Below are 15,989 nucleotides of genomic sequence, written 5' to 3'. Positions count from 1 at the left end.
CGAGCTGAGCTCCCTGGGCTATACAGCAGCTTCCCAGTAGCTATCTGTTTTCCATATGGTGGTGTATTTATGTCAAACCCGATCTCCCAATTCATCCTGCCCTCCCCTTCCCTTGTTGTGTCCACACATTCGTTCTCAACATCTGTGTCTCTACTCCTGCCCTGGAACTAGGTTCAACTGTACTATTTTTCTATATATACGCATTAATATATGATATTTGTTTTTCTCTTTCTGACTTATTTCACTCTGTATGACAGACTCAAGGTCTGTCCATATCTCTACAAATGACCCAGCTTTTTAAATTAAAGAAACCAGATCATTGGTTCTGTAAAATTTCTTACATTTTTGATTTTGTCAATTGCATACCCATGGTGGCGTTTAACAAGTTCAAATCTGTTCTCTGTATTTCCTATAAACTGATAGAGCTTGAGGCTTGATTAGATTCATATTTGACTTTTTGGTAAAAATACTTCAAAAGTATCTTTGAGTACTTCTGATTACAACACATTGGGAGATATTATCTCTGTTGTCTCTTTTTGTGATGTTAAGATTGATCAAGGCATCTGGTATTTTATGTCTCCATTCTAAAAGTCCCCATCAGGGCTGGTGGTCCAGTGGCTAAGACTAACACAGATGGTTGGAGTTCCATCTGTGGTCAGGGAACTAGATCCCACAAGCCACAACTAAAGATCCTATGTGCCACAACTAAGACCTGGCACAACCAATAAATAAATTCAATCAATATTTTTTTTTAAAGTCCCCATCAGTCTTTCACTTAATGCAGTAGCTCTCAGCCTTGTACTACCTGTTAGAACATCTGTGCAGCCTTTACACACTTCCAATGCACAGGCTCCACTTCCAAGAATTGATTCAGAGTGGACTTGGGCTCAGCAATTTTTTAAAGTGTCCTGGATGATTCTGATGTACAGACAGGACTGAGAGCCACTGACCTGATAATTTTGGCAGTCATTGAGGATCTTTGCCAAGAGAGCCATTATTTCAGAAAAGATTGTCAAATAGTGATATTCTATCTTGCTTTCTGTACATATTAGCTGATATTCTTCTATAAAAACTTTCATTAAGTCTTTGGTTCTTTCTCTAGTTTGTATGGGAAAAGTTGAATAAACATTGGATTCTTATCAGTTTTCTGAATGATGAGTTGAATATCTAATATCCTCCAAAGCTGGTTAGTGAGTTTTGTTTAAATATTTTTGTGAATTCATAGATTTTAGTGTATTGGATGTTTTAACCATTGCAGTTGTTATTATTATGTATTATTTTGATGGCCAAATTGTTTAACTTTAGCCAGTGGAATTTCTTTGAAGTTAGTGCCTGTGACTTTGTGGACATCAGTAGTATTTTATTGCTTCCTTGCTTTTACGTGTGATGTGTTTTAGGTTCATCTTGTACGTTTGATAATTTAGTTGTTCTGTGCAATTCCTGTCTTGGACTTTCTAATAGTTCAGCTCTCTGTGTCCTATTTAGTGACATTCTATTTAGTAGCTATGATGTGATTACAAAACAGAATGGCAGATATTTATAGTAAAAGTAAATTTCAACAGGTGGTAAATGGTCATTAGGAAAATTATGTAAAGAAAATCCTCAATGTTTTGTTGTAAGTCCTGTAGAGCATGATGAATAAATGCTTGGTCACTAATTTGTAATTTTTTACCCGCAGTTAATGTCCATCAGCGTGTTGGCTGTGTCTGCTTGGATGAGGGACTACCTAAATAATGTTCTGACTTTAACCGCAGAAACAAGGTAGGTTTTATAATTAATGGTTGAATTCTTTCATCAGGGTTTCCTCAGACACTAGTTTCTAAGTAACTTTGCCCTCAGCTGTTTAGATGGTAGTGCTCACCCTGGATCATTTGGAAAGTTTTTCCTGCCCATGGTAACACTTGTATTTTCTAGAATTTTCATTAAGGTATACTGCTGTTTGTTGGAGAAGGCTTGGCACCCTACTCCAGTACTCTTGCCTGGAAAATCCCACGGATGGAGGAGCCTGGTAGGCTGCAGTCCATGCTAAGGGTTGGACAGGACTGAGCGACTTCCCTTTCACTTTTCACTTTCATGCATTGGAGAAGGAAATGGCAACCCACTCCAGTGTTCTTGCCTGGAGAATCCCAGGGACGGGGGAGCCTGGTGGGCTGCCGTCTATGGGGTCGCACAGAGTCGGACACGACTGAAGTGACTTAGCAGCAGCTGTTTGTAGGGGACACCTCTGGTTATGGTAATACCACCTGCCTGTCTTGGCAGTGTTTGAACCATGCCATATTTGTTACAATGGACAGCACAGCTACTTTTCCTTAAGAAAATAATTGCCAACTGTTTCTTGCCTTCATATTCCTGAGCTAATGAAAACCAAACCCCACATGTCATTTTCTTACCCAATTTCAAGGATTAATCCACTAACATCACAAATGGCAAACTACTTAATGTCTCTGAGCCTCATTTTCTTCATCTCTGAATGGGAATTATATACCTCTGAATTTTCCTAAGGATTTCTATAAAGTCCTTAACATGATGGAGCTTAGTAAGCACTTAGTCATGGTCGTTTTTTGTTATCCTAGTTATTACCCTTACTGTTAAGGCTCTAGTTAATCATTTTTCATGGTTTTTGAGCAGAGAAGGCATCTCCCTTCCCTCTTTATAATACAGACCAACTTCCCTTTCCATAGCAGCGTTTCACATCTTTGGAAAAGTGCACACTGCATGCAGAGTCCCAGATCAGAGAAGGGTAGAGAGTCTTCTCAGCTGGGAAATAGTGAAAAGTTTCATATGATTTCCTCATGAAAGTTAAGGCTTCGGTGCTAATATTAGATGGACTTTTTAAACTGGGGATCCCTATCTTATAATATATTTTAAATGAGCTGAGATAGGAAGTTTTTTTTTTGTGTGTACCACGTGTATAAAAAACTAAACCAAACAAGATAAAAAATAAAACAAGCAAGTTGGTGATGGTACAGTGCACAAGTCAGTTGTGTCTTATGCTATGTCTTGGGTGCCTTTTTATTCTATTTATAATATAAAGACTTAATGAAAGTATCATAGGAGAATACCTGCTTATGTGTGCAGAAAGCAAGATGGGATATTGCTGTTTGACCATCTTTTCTGTTCTTCTTTCAGGGTAGAGGAGGCTGTCATTTTGACTTACTTTCCTGTGGTGCATCCGGTCATGATTGCCGTTTGCTGTTTCTTAATCATCGTGGGGATGTTAGGATACTGTGGAACAGTGAAAAGAAATCTGTTACTACTTGCATGGGTATGGTGTTTACGTCTCATCTTTATTGTGGTTAAACAGACCAACCAGGATTGTATTATTGGTTCATCAGGTTCATCAGTGCAGGAGATTACATGTGTAGGGAACTGTGAGAGCAGTTTCCTAATCTGTGGTCATTGTTCAACATCCTGTGAGAAGGGAAGTGTTCTTTCCATGAGAAATGATGTCAGTACAAGTGTTTGCTGTGCTCAGAAGATGAGGTGTAGAAATATGTACACTATTTAATTATTTCACTCAGGCCACGTGTTGACATTTTCATTTGAAAGTATGAGATTTTTTCTAGTATCAGGGACCTTATTACCACTCCAATAAGCCTTTGGGGACTTGAACTGAGATGTTATCATGGAATTCTGTTTCTTTCTCTCCTTTCTTGTTGTAAACAAATGCACCACTTAAACCCTTATGGAATTCAGGTGGTGAGGTAACAAAAAGAAAGGCATCATAATCCTAGTACTACCTTTACATATGACAACCCACTTTTTCTTGCCTGGAGAATCCCCACGTACAGTGGAGCCGGCGGGCCACAGTCCACGGGGTCACAAAGAGTTGGACACGACTGAGTGACTAAGCACCAAGCACCTTTACATAGGTTAGTGAAAAGAAGTGAGCCTCAGTTTCCATAATCCTAGTTTTTTTTTTTTTTAAATTTGGGAAGAATTGGACTAAATTACTTCTTAAATTCCCTTTAGTACTCCATTTCTATGATTCCAAAATCTATGATTAGATTTTTAGCTTAGAAATGAGCAAACCCTCCTTTAATATGAAACATTCGAGTCAATTAAAAATACAGTTTACATATAGATTTTTGAAGATTATTGAGTGTATAAAATATGTTAGTGGCGTCAGGTAGTTGAGACTGCTAATGTGATTGCGGACATTTCAGACTCCTAAAAAAGCAATTTATTGAGTATATCTCTTTCTTTGCAATAGTTCTCAATGGTATCTGTGCACTCATTTCTTACAGGGAACTTAAAAAAAAATTTTTTTAATGGTGTGTTGATGTGCTGGATACCTGAACAGAAGAAAGCCCTGATTTGTAGCATTTGAAGATTTCCGTGGTGTAAATACTCCCAGCATGGTCAATTACAGGTTACCAACACAGTGTCGCTGAATGCAGATCTGGGGAGAGATGAGCACAAATTCTTATTCCGGAGCCAGCTCCTGCACACCAGGGCTCGCCTGGCTTCCGTCCCAAGCCTATTAAAACAGAATCTTAGCGTGAAGCTAAACTAAAGCTTTGCATTTCACAGGAACAACCTGTGTTAATGTATTACTTGGCTTCATGGATGATGACTCCTCAGGTCACGTGACTGGAAAACAGAAAATGCTGCAGAAAATAAACTACCCTCAGAGAAGGGGGACATGCCCATTTTCTCACTTCTGTCCACTTTGGTATACAATGATCTTGATTATATTTTATTTATAATATGTCGTTGTTCTTTCAGGGGAAAGGAGGTGGAAGGGTTTGGAATCTTATGTTGCAATTTAAAAAATTTGGATAATAATTTAAACATAAAATAAAGGACTTACGTTATATAAAACATAAAGGATGGATAAGGTATCGAAACTTAAAATCTCAGAATCATTTTCTAAAACTGCAATCTTATAACGATGTCCCATGTATACAGTCATTAGGTCTGGCTCCTATTAATATGATTCTTCTTCCTCCCAACTTGTATGATTCTGGATGGTTACTGGATTGTGGGATGGGGAGGGGTAGGATAACATATTTCATAGAATCTCAAAGACTTTTAGGAACATATTTTGAAAACCATCTATGCATTCCTTTAGGTTATTTGAATGCAAGTAAAACAATTTGACAAATAAGGTAATTTGGGCTCTCCTTGGGGCAGGATGAGTCATAGAGACTTGTGCATAGGAGCTAGTTTGTGATGCTGAAGGAACCTTATGATGCAAAGATGGCATGGAGGGCTGAGGTTCTAAGGGCCAGTTATTTGTTCATTCACTCATTCTTCAAACACTTCAGAGAATATAGGCACTACTAACCTTTGCCATCAGACCAGGTTATACACAGTGGATAGACAGTTTCACTACTGTCTGAAGAGACCTCTAGTAAGATTTACTATGAGTTCTGAGGCTAGAGAAGAGCTCCAAGCTCAATCCCAAAGGATCAGCCTACCCTTCAGGAGGATGACTGGAGTAGTTTGATGATGCTGTATCCCATCCCCTCCCCTTTTGCCTGGTTGTTGTTTTGTTCAGTCGCTCAGTCGTGTCCGACTCTTTGCAACCCCATGGACTGCAACATGCCAGGCTTCCCTGTCCTTCACTATCTTCTGGAGAAGAAGATAGTATTTGTTGACATGACTCTATCATGTCCATTGAGTCGATGATGCTACCCAACCATCTCATCCTCTGTCGCCCCCATCTCCTCCTACCCTCAGTCTTTCCCAGTATCAGGATCTTTTCCAGTGAGTCGGCTCTTCTCACAGGTTGCCAAAGTATTGGAGCTTCAGCTTCAGCATCAGTTCTTCCAATGAATATTCAGAGTTGATTTCCTTTAGGACTGACAGGTTTGATCTCCTTGCTGCCCACGGGACTCTCAAGAGTCTTCTCCAACACCAAAGTTCAAAAGTGAATGTACTCTTTTCCATAAAGCAGCTTTTGGTGCATTGCTGTTGCCCATGTCCATGGCTGCCGTCCGCATGTTGGTCGTTTCTTCCCCTTGACTATCTGTGGCAGTTTTCCCCCATTCACATCAGGCTGCTTCTCTCCTCCTAGCAAGTTTCCTGTCTAGACCCAGCACAACCTATCCTTTGCTTGAAGAATGATCTGCAGTCTTAGGTCCCAGTTACCTGTCGCTCATAACTAATCTGCTTCTCAGACAGTTTTTTCCTTCCCCTCTGGCTTTCTTTCCATAGCCTCTTTCTCTAAACAGTTGCCAAGTCCCATAAGGTTCTAACTCTACAACTGTCAGGCCCTGTGCCTTCTTTTCTATTCTCATTTGGAATGCCCAGGATCAGGTTCTTCTGACTTCTTACTGGAACACTGCATAGCCCCCTAACTAAACTTCCTGCCTCTGTTGTCTCTTTCTAATTTACCCCATGCCAGTGCTGCCAGGCTAATGTAATGCTACAGTGATCACATTACTCCTGTTTTCCAAAACCTTGAAAGACTCTTGGTGGGGTAATGAAGTGTTTAGAGACACCTTAATCTTGCATCAAGCTCTTCTGCAATCAAGACCTTCATCTGTCACTTCTAGCTTTCTTACTTCATTATTTTCTGGTCCAACTGGATTTTCTGACCTGTGAACGAACTTTTCTGGCTGTGTTCTTTCCTGCCCTTATACTTGCTGTTCTCTTAGCTAGGGATTTCTTCTAATACTTCTGTTTCAGTACTAACAGCCTGTTACAGTTTGTCTGAAATAGTGCCTCCTGAAATTGTAATAATGATGAAGATGATGATGATAATCAAAAGTAGTTAACTTTTCTCGGGTACTGACAAAATGTAAGGCTTACAAGCTATACACGTTTACATAAAGTGTTTTATATTAATTAAACAGTTTTGTCCTCTCCACAATTCTAATGAGATGTACTGTGCTTAGTCACTCAGTCATGTCTGACTCTTTTCGACCCCATGGACTGTATAGCCCGCCAGGCTCCTCTGTCCATGGGGATTCTCCAGGTAAGAATACTGGAGTGGCTTGTCATGCCCTCCTCCAGCGGATCTTCCCAACCCAGGGATCGGACCCAGGTCTCCTGCATTGCAGATGGATTCTTTACCGTCTGAGCCTGAAATAGATACTATTATTATTCCCATATTGTAGGTGAGGGGAATGAGGCACAGACTGGTTTAATAATTTGCCTAAGTTTGCATAGCTAATAAATGGAGTATATGGTATTCAGACCATCACAGTCTAGTTCTAACAACATATTTGTAACACCTTCATGACACTGTTTTACTCTTTGTATGTGTGTTAGTCGCTCAGTCATGTCCAACTCTTTGCGACCCCATGAACTGTAGCCAGCCAAGCTCCTCTGTCCATGGGATTCTCCAGGCAAGAATACTGGAGTGGGTTGCCATTTCCTTCTCCAGGGATTTTGCTCTTTAATTGCTGCCTTTTCCTAAATGCTTAAGTATCTTAGTTTAATATGGTTTATGTATCTTACATTGTAAAAAATGTTTTCTATAATCTTTCATTTTAAACTCAACAATCATCTAAGATAGATAATTATAAATGAAGTTCAGAGAGGTTTATTGATATGTCCAAGGTCACTCAGCACTAACAGGTAAAGCTTTGATTCATACCTCCATGTTTCTGACTGCCAAGTCCATTCTCATTGGGCTTTTACCAGGGTCTCCAACAGACATGTTTCAACGTTTGAAGTTCAGTGCTTTTCTCTTATTATAAACCTCCTTTTTTATAACCAGCCCAGATTATCAGACTACAAACAGCTTGATAATATGAAACATTCATCTTGCCTATTGCTTTAATAACTTTTTTATGAACTCAAATAATAACCAGCAAATTAGAACAGTGTGAGTAGAAGTGGTCAGCACATCAGATGAAGGATGGTGTCTGGAAGACAATGATGGATGAGATTTTCAGGCAGGAACCTGGCTGTGAGATAGGTTCAGACAGTAGTGGCTTGTTAAAGTGGGGCAGCACTCATGCAGGTTATGATGGGTTATTAGGTCTTTGGCAAATATTTGTAAGGCAACTCTCATGGTTTCTTCCTTTATGTCCTTTAGTTTTTTATCCTAATTAAAAAAATTTTTGGAAGGTTCTTTAATTGTAGCTGTAAATTTTAAGAAAGCCCAGGGCATTCAATCCAACTTGTGCACTTCCTTGTATTCAAAATCATGCTTCACTTTTAAGACCTGTAAACCAGCTTAGAGGAGGAAACATTTTTCTTTTTTTAAAGACAACTTGTATCTCTGAGAGCTGCCATATCTCTTGAATGATTACTAAAAAAAGAGCTGACAACTGGGCGATGGTGCTGCTTAAGCATAAGTCAAAGTCAAAATGCCATTATTCATCTGACTGGTTAAGAAAAAGTGAGGCTCAAAACCTAGCTTTACAACTCTCCTACCCTCCACCCGACTCCTACCCCCCACCCCCCAAAGAAACAACTGCAGGCTAAGAGGCCATCTGTAGGAAAACATTTATGGAGAATCATGACCAAGAATTTGACCCTTCTATTGAATTATAAATACAAATTGTTAAAACACCCTAATTTAAGTTTCCTAAACATACAATTAAATTTGGATTTCAGCTAGACAACGAATAATATTTTTGTATAAGTATTTCCCATGCAACATTTAGGTTATACATCTACTAAAACATTATTTTCTTATCTGAAAGTCAAATTTAAATGAGCATCTTGTATTTTTATTTCCTGAAGTTAGCAACCCTACTGTAATCAGATTTGTTCTTATAAATGTAAAACTGTCACAAAACAGAAACTTCGATGTATTTGTAGGAAGAGATTATGAGTAATTAAATCCCAATTATATTGGGAAGACAAGCCAAAATGGCTAAGAAGATAAGCTTGAATGTGCCATGACTTTCAAAGTAATTTCAGTAGCAGAACTTCCTTTCTGTTTTAAAGAGAAATAGAAGCTAAATGGAAATTGGTTTTAAGCTTTAGATGGGTACTTCCCAAGGCTTTTAGCTGTAGACTAAATGAAATTCATTTGTTATTGCAGTTCTACCTTGCTATTAACATAGGCATTAGGAAAGTGGTGCCAGCTCAGGGGAGATGTAAACAGGTTGAACAGACGTGTTTACAATATCGACAGCAGCTGAATGTCACCATCAGGAGATTGTCAGTTGTCAGACTGCGATGTTAATATACACTCAACTGCCAGCAATCCGCAACTTGTCAGGCCTTGGTCAGAAATTAATTTGCATGCATCTTACACGTGTAAGATCAGTACCTTATATATAAATGGAAAGGTTTTATTCTTTTTTCACCCTTATTATCCCAGAGAATTTTCACATAGCTAGTGATTATGTGGAAGCACTTTTAAACTTTCTTAAAATATCCAGTGCTTGCACCAGATTTGAAATGATTCTCTTGATGGAAATCAAGTACATCTTTAATGGCCATGGAGAAATAAACCATCCTCAGTGTTCTGCTGTTTAAAATCATAATGCAAAAATGGAATATCTTTAAATTGGAGTTAATTTCCTACGGACTCAAAGTTCTTCTTTCAAGTAGTTACACATTTAGTAGTGATACTGCTACTGATAACCTATTAAGTTAAAATTAAACTATTAAATTAAGTATCTTTATTATCTGCTAATAGTTTTGGTTGATAGCCTAGTACCTTTATTTCTAAGTCAAGGTCCATCATATCATTGATTACATGTTCAGCATCTGCCCAGAGTTTCGCTCTGTTTTCTCAGAAAATACTTATAGCAACTTGATATGGTTAGATGTATTTCATAACTGAGGGAAGGTAAGATGCCCAAAGACACACAGCTGCTAGTTGCTTTCATCAACATTTAGATACAAATTACATTCTGAGTCTGTATATGTTTCACTCCACCACCCAATGACTGGAATATATTTAATTAATTGCTGGCACAACTTCTATAAGACTTAAATATGCTTCATCTATAATTCCAACATATTCAGTAGTCATTCAACTTTTAAAGGTATATAATATTTTAATGTCCTTATTACAAAAGGAATTCTAAAAATCCATCCTTAGTTCTCCCTTATCCTATCCAAGAATCAGACAGCTTCTCTTTTCCTTTCTTGCCTCTTTCCTGCCCCTCTCTTTCCTTTTCCCCTCTGTAAACATATATTGAGTACCCAGTCTGTGATAAACACAAGATACAGAGATGAAATGGGAGACTGTAAGGAAAATAAAAAAGCAAAATAGAGTATTAAAGTTATAAATAAATTAGTGTGGGAACCCTGAATAAGGAGCAGCTGGAGGTTTCTGGTAGATTTTGCAGGAGAGTCTTTGTTTGAGCTGGATGTTGAAAGTGTATGAGTTTTCTGGTGGAGGAGGGAAGTTACATGCAGACTGTGTGCATGTGTACAGAACTGTGTACCTGTGTTCCCCATCCTGAACCCCCCTCCCACGTCCCTCCCCATCCCATCCCTCAGGGTCAACTGATTCATGTCAATGTATGGCAAAACCACTACAATATTGTAAAGTAATTAGCCTCCAATTAAAATAAATTAATTAATTAATAAAAAGAAGAAAACAGGCTACATTAAACAAGCATTTCCTATTAAAAAAAAAAAAAAGAACCGTGAAAGAACATGGCAAGTTTAGGCAAAACTTAGAAATTCTGGTGGCTATGGTGTCAGTGAAAAGTGGTTGAAGTCGTCTGAAGACCATGAAGATCTTTGTAGGAGAGTCTGAAGTTTTCCCTTGGACTATGGTCAGTGAGTGTGTCTAGCATTTGATGAAACGATAACATTTAAGAGTGGAGGCTTTGGGAAGGATGGTTAGCGGTTATAGACAAGTAGGAGAGCCGGGTTTGATCCCTGCGTCAGGAAGATCCTCTGGAGAAGGAAATGGCAACCCACTCCAGTGTTCTTGCCTGGGAAATCCCATGGACAGAGGAGCCTGGCAGGCTGCAGTCTATGGGGTCACAAAAGAGCTGGACATGACTGATTGACTGAGTACAACCCCTAGTCCTTGAAAGCATGGACGGGGTCTGGACCAGGACTTTGGGGACTGGATGAAAGACAACTGAATTCAGCATACCTTGCTGAGATAGTATTTTTGCACATTATAGTAATGTTTGTATTACTTGACATCAGGAAATAGGATATTATTCAGTATCTATCTATCTAGTGTTTCTCATCTAATAGAAACATACCCCATTCAATATAGGTGTTTTATTTTCACACATTAACTAGCATTCTTTTAAAGTTGCCATTTTAAAATTGAGTTGTTAAACTCACAAAAATTTCAGCCAGAGAAAACCAAAGATGATGTAGACATTTCTGCATCCAGAGGCTCAGTTTGCACATCTTGGTTTCCTAAATGAAGCTGGCCGGATTGCCTCTAATTATACCCCAGCAAAGCCCATAAGCAAATGTATTTGAAAGGAGGTGTCATGATATTCCTGCCCTTAGTGGTGGGTCTTTGTGACAGGATCTGGAGTGTTCTTTGAACTTTTTGCTTACTTTAGGGTGTGAAGTATGAATGGCTCAAGATTTTGTATTTCTGACTATGGTATAATTTAGGTATACTCTGTCATAGTAAGCATATTAAGCTCTGTTATATATTGTTATATACATTTGCGATAGCTTTGGCTAGATGTAAGCCATATAAATCTATATGCATTGATTTGGTGAATATCTGCAGTCTGTGTGGAGTTCAGTGACAGATATTTCTCTGGCAGCACATGCTCTTAAAAGGGTGATTTCAGCAAATGCTACCTTGAGGCTAATTCAGCAGTTGTGTAGAGTTTTTGCTTTCACGTTTGCTATTGACTTCCTTTGGCCTAGGTGAAGCAGTAACTATTCATTTGAAATCATATCAGTGTCTAGAAGACTTAGGAAATAGAGCTAAATCAATAGTCAAGCAAATGACACAAAAGATGAGAGAATTAAGAATTAATTGTTTAAGCTATAATGAGGAAAATAAATTTTAGAAAGACTTTCTGGAAAAATGAAGTTTAATATTTACTTGTATGCAACATCCGAAGAATGTGAATTTTTCTTTTCTTTCTTTTTCTTTTTGGCCACACTGTGTGGCTTGCAGGGGCTTAGTTTCCAGTAGGTGGTGGTGGTCACTTAGTTTCATCTGACTCTTTTGTGACCCCATGGACTATAGCCCATCAGACTCCTCTGTCCATGGGATTTCCAAGGCAAAAATACTGGAGTGGGTTGCCATTTCCTTCTTTAGGGAACTTCCCAACCCAGGGATCAAACCTGTGTCTCCTGCATTGACAGGCAAATTATTTACTGCTGAGCTAACAGGGAAGCTTCCTGACCATGTATGGAATCCGTGCCCCCTGCGGTGGGAGCTTGGAGTCTTAACCACTGGGAACCACCAGGGAAGTGCCCATTTCCTTCTTTATTCAGATACAGGGTGATAACAGGCTCCAATGATGTGCTCAAATTAAGATGAATCTTCTCAGCTCACATGACAGAAACACTAATTTTAGTTTAAGTATATAAGCGCTGTAGCTGTATCACTTAGTATTCCTCTTAAGCAATATATTTGAATTATTCAGAAATAAGTGATTATCCCTGAATTTTCTTTAGATTACCATATTATTTCAGTTTTTGATGCTGTTGTTCAGTTGCTAAGTTGTGTGTGACTCTTTGCAAGCCCATGGACTGCAGCACGCCAGGCTTCCCTGTAAAACTTAATAATTTGGAAGCTATGCATTTTCTCAGTATGGTCACAGCTGTGAAGACATTTCAGAAACATCTTTTAGAATGCTGGAATTTTATTAGATTATATATCCAATGTCAAAATTGTTTCTAATTAAGTAAAAATATGAATCTATTCAGTGACTCTTCTAGGAAACAAGCATTTAAAATATAAATTTTCAAGTTTCTGTGCAGAGTTTACACAGCTGAGTTGAAGACAGGGACTGATAACTTTTAAGGAGACCCTGAGAAGTTTTCCTTTTGTAATTAAAATACTTTAATTCTAAAAGCTCTTTTTTGTGTTGTTGAAGTACTTAAAAACAGCAACAACTATAAGGAAGGAGAGAGAGCCTCTTCTATGGGAAGTATTTAATAGCGACAAGAGGAAGAGATCTGAGAGGGAAGGCAAAATTCTGGTGAATCATGGGCAGAGGTGGGCAAAGGTTGATGGAAAGACCTTGGCTGGGGAAGCAAGGGACTTTGAGGAATTGAAAGGCTAGTGGAGAGAGTAATTGTGATAAGATTCAGAGGTTCATGGAGTGCTTGGCAAAGGGCATGTATAGGTCATTGGAGAGATGTGTGCCAGGCATGCAGGGCTAAGACTTGACTGTGTGACTTAAGCCAAATTATGGAGATGTCTTGAATATCCTGTGCATATACTCTGCAGTGTGAAGTTCAGGGAGCTGAAGAGTGATGTGATCTGCTCTATCTTTTGCCACATAACCTTGAAGCAGTATCCCTTCTTACTCTCTTCTGGGCTCTTACCTCATTTACCCCGCAGAGGATCGCTACCCAATCCTGCCGCTCTGGGCTAAGTGGACTTCGCATTTAGACAAACTTTTTTAATGATAGAACAGAGAATGGAAGATGTATTTTTCTTCTACCAATGTGCCTTTACTAATGAAGGAATAAAGGTTTTCAGGCGGGGCAGTCTAGCTAAGGTGTTAGAAGTTTTTCACAGATGTACACCAGAAATAAAAATTTTTTTACTCTGGATGTTTTGAGTTCAGGTTTAATAGCAAAATTATAGTCACATCAAGCTAAAGTAGGCACCAGGAAACTGGATGTGCGGCAAGGGTGCCCTCAGGGAGACCAGCCAGACAAGGGCTCTTGTGGAATGGTCAGAACAGTAGTTCTTTGGAATGCTGCCACAGTTTCCCAGACTCAGGGGAGAAAACGTTCCATAAACAGTTGACTAGCAGCAGAGGATTGTTACAGAACTGCTTAACTTGTTTGAGAACAAAATTTTTTAAGCACGTTAGAAGCACTTATCTAATGATAATGGATATGGACCTTTCAAATTATTATTAGTCTGTCTATAAAAGCAGGTCTTCCAGGATCTCAACTTTTCAACATTCTTATAACTAAAATATTTGTTGTAATAAACAGGCATTAAAAAAATTCATCTGTAATTTGTGTGATTAAACTGTGTCTTCCACCCCCTGGTGGCTCAGACGGTAAAGCGTCTGCCTACAATGCGGGAGACCCGGGTTCAATCCCTGGGTTGGGAAGATCCCCTGGAGAAGGAAATGGCAACCAACTCCAGTATTCTTGCCTGGAAAATTCCATGGATGGAGGAGCCTGGTTGGTTACTGTCCATGGGGTCCCAAAGAGTCAGACACGACTGAGCAACTTCGCTTCGCTATCACTGATGTTTGGGTACTTTGGTGACAATTTTGTAATTATATCGTTATTCACATATGATTTTCTTTTCCCTGAACTTTAAGTGTGACTGTGGACAGGCTTGTGTTCTTACATTTTATTATTTTAAAAAGGAAAATACATATTTTTGGTTCAGGAAGAAAGTATTTTTACTTGAGTAGATTTATTTAAAAAAAAACAGAATAAACTTCTTCACTTGTAATAAATATTTGTGTTCATGGATTTATAAAATTTAAAGAATATGTTCCCCTTTAATACTCTTAAAAAATTTTTTTTGACCTTGCCATGCAGCCTGTGAAAACCCCAGTTCCCTGAGCAGGGACTGAACCTGTCACCTCTGCAGTGGAAGCATGGAGCCCTAACCACTGGGCCACCAGGGAATTCCTTTAAAACTCTTTTAACAAGTTGGCTTGAGATTTTCCTGAAAAATGTACAAAGATAAGTTAAAATGTGTATCTTGTTGAAAATAAAGGTAAAGCAAAAGAATGTGATTTAGAATATAATTTTGCAAATATAGATCAATTTAAAAGTTATTATAGATAGTAAAGTATGTATTCTCTTTTCATCTAATAAGTCTCTTAGAATTTCCAATTTCCTAGCCTGCTCTAACTGATGTTATCCTAAAGATGCCTGTGGTAATGACTCCTGGCCCCTCTGGTGTTTGCAAGGGATCTGACCACATTTTGGTCTGAGTGAGAGGCATGATTGGGATTGAATTGAGCCTAGTGTCTTTTGACTGTGTTGCTTAGGTTACTTCCTCTGTATTTTCCTATCCAGGTTCTGGTGATGGAGACCCCTGTCTCGCATTTTGAGGAATAGCCCAGTAATACATAGAGACAGCCTCTTCTAAGACCAGTAACACCCTGTAAATCTTTTGCAATGGGGCCGAGCTTGTAGACTTTCCTGACCTGGCTTACAAAGCAACAGAAACTATATATGTGGTGACCCGTCTAGCGTGACCAGTTGCTTTATTGTCTCACCCTTAATGCTTTACCTGTCACGATATACATCACTGACCCTGAGAACCTATAGCCCTTGGCTGAGTCCCTCTGATCCTGGCATAACACGTTTCTCTGTCTCGTAGTTTGAACTGCATGTGAAGCAAACACCTACTAATCTGAACTTACTAGCATCTCTGATAGAGAAACTAGCTCAACAATTAGCAGTGTCAATAAGATGGAAAGGAGGGTAAATTAAGATACATTATTACAAAAAGTTTTCTATATTTTTACTCAAGTGTAAGCATGCACAAAGGACCACAGCTTACCAATCACTTTCTTACTTTAGCTTGCTTTTCTGCGTGGGCTCGAGAATGACAAGACTTCATTTCTTCAAAAACTGGTGTATGGTTCTAGCTTTTTCTCAACTAGATTGAACTCATCTCATTTATGATTCTTTAAAGAATGTTGCCTTTTTTGGGGAAATTTTTGTAAAGACACATGAAGCGTGGTGAATAATTGGCCTTCAGAAAGTACCAAGCCTATGTCTGCTATGACATCGTTTTGAGACTTGGCTAAAACAAAGGCTTTGTGTAGGGATGTGTTCTAAGCATAAGTGCTCTTGGGCTGTTAGTAGTTTCATCCGGGTGGATTCTTAACAGACTGTCGGCCCTTCCATTATCTTGTACAAATATTTGGCAGTGGAATTCTCTTATTTACTAACTATAAGTAATATAATATTTTTAAACCTCCAATCACTGGGAAAGGAAAAATAAACAACTGACACAGAGA

General features: G+C 38.8%; 1 protein-coding gene across 7 annotated transcripts in view; it reads left to right on the top strand.

The window, feature by feature from the left end:
• The window catches only part of TSPAN12 (tetraspanin 12), a 67,151-nt gene that overhangs the window by 14,868 nt on the left and 36,294 nt on the right, over positions 1 to 15,989 (top strand). For all 7 annotated transcript variants that reach the window (XM_069586907.1, XM_069586912.1, XM_069586908.1 and 4 more), the window contains 2 exons: positions 1,679 to 1,761; positions 3,130 to 3,265. In XM_069586907.1, coding sequence (XP_069443008.1) covers positions 1,679 to 1,761; positions 3,130 to 3,265 — 219 coding nt within the window. The remainder of the gene's footprint in view (positions 1 to 1,678; positions 1,762 to 3,129; positions 3,266 to 15,989) is intronic.

Source organism: Ovis canadensis, chromosome 4 (genome assembly GCF_042477335.2).
Source record: "Ovis canadensis isolate MfBH-ARS-UI-01 breed Bighorn chromosome 4, ARS-UI_OviCan_v2, whole genome shotgun sequence".
NCBI lineage: Eukaryota > Metazoa > Chordata > Mammalia > Artiodactyla > Bovidae > Ovis > Ovis canadensis.
The sequence above is the reverse complement of the archived record's forward strand: the minus strand, read 5'-3'. Positions and strand labels throughout refer to the sequence as shown.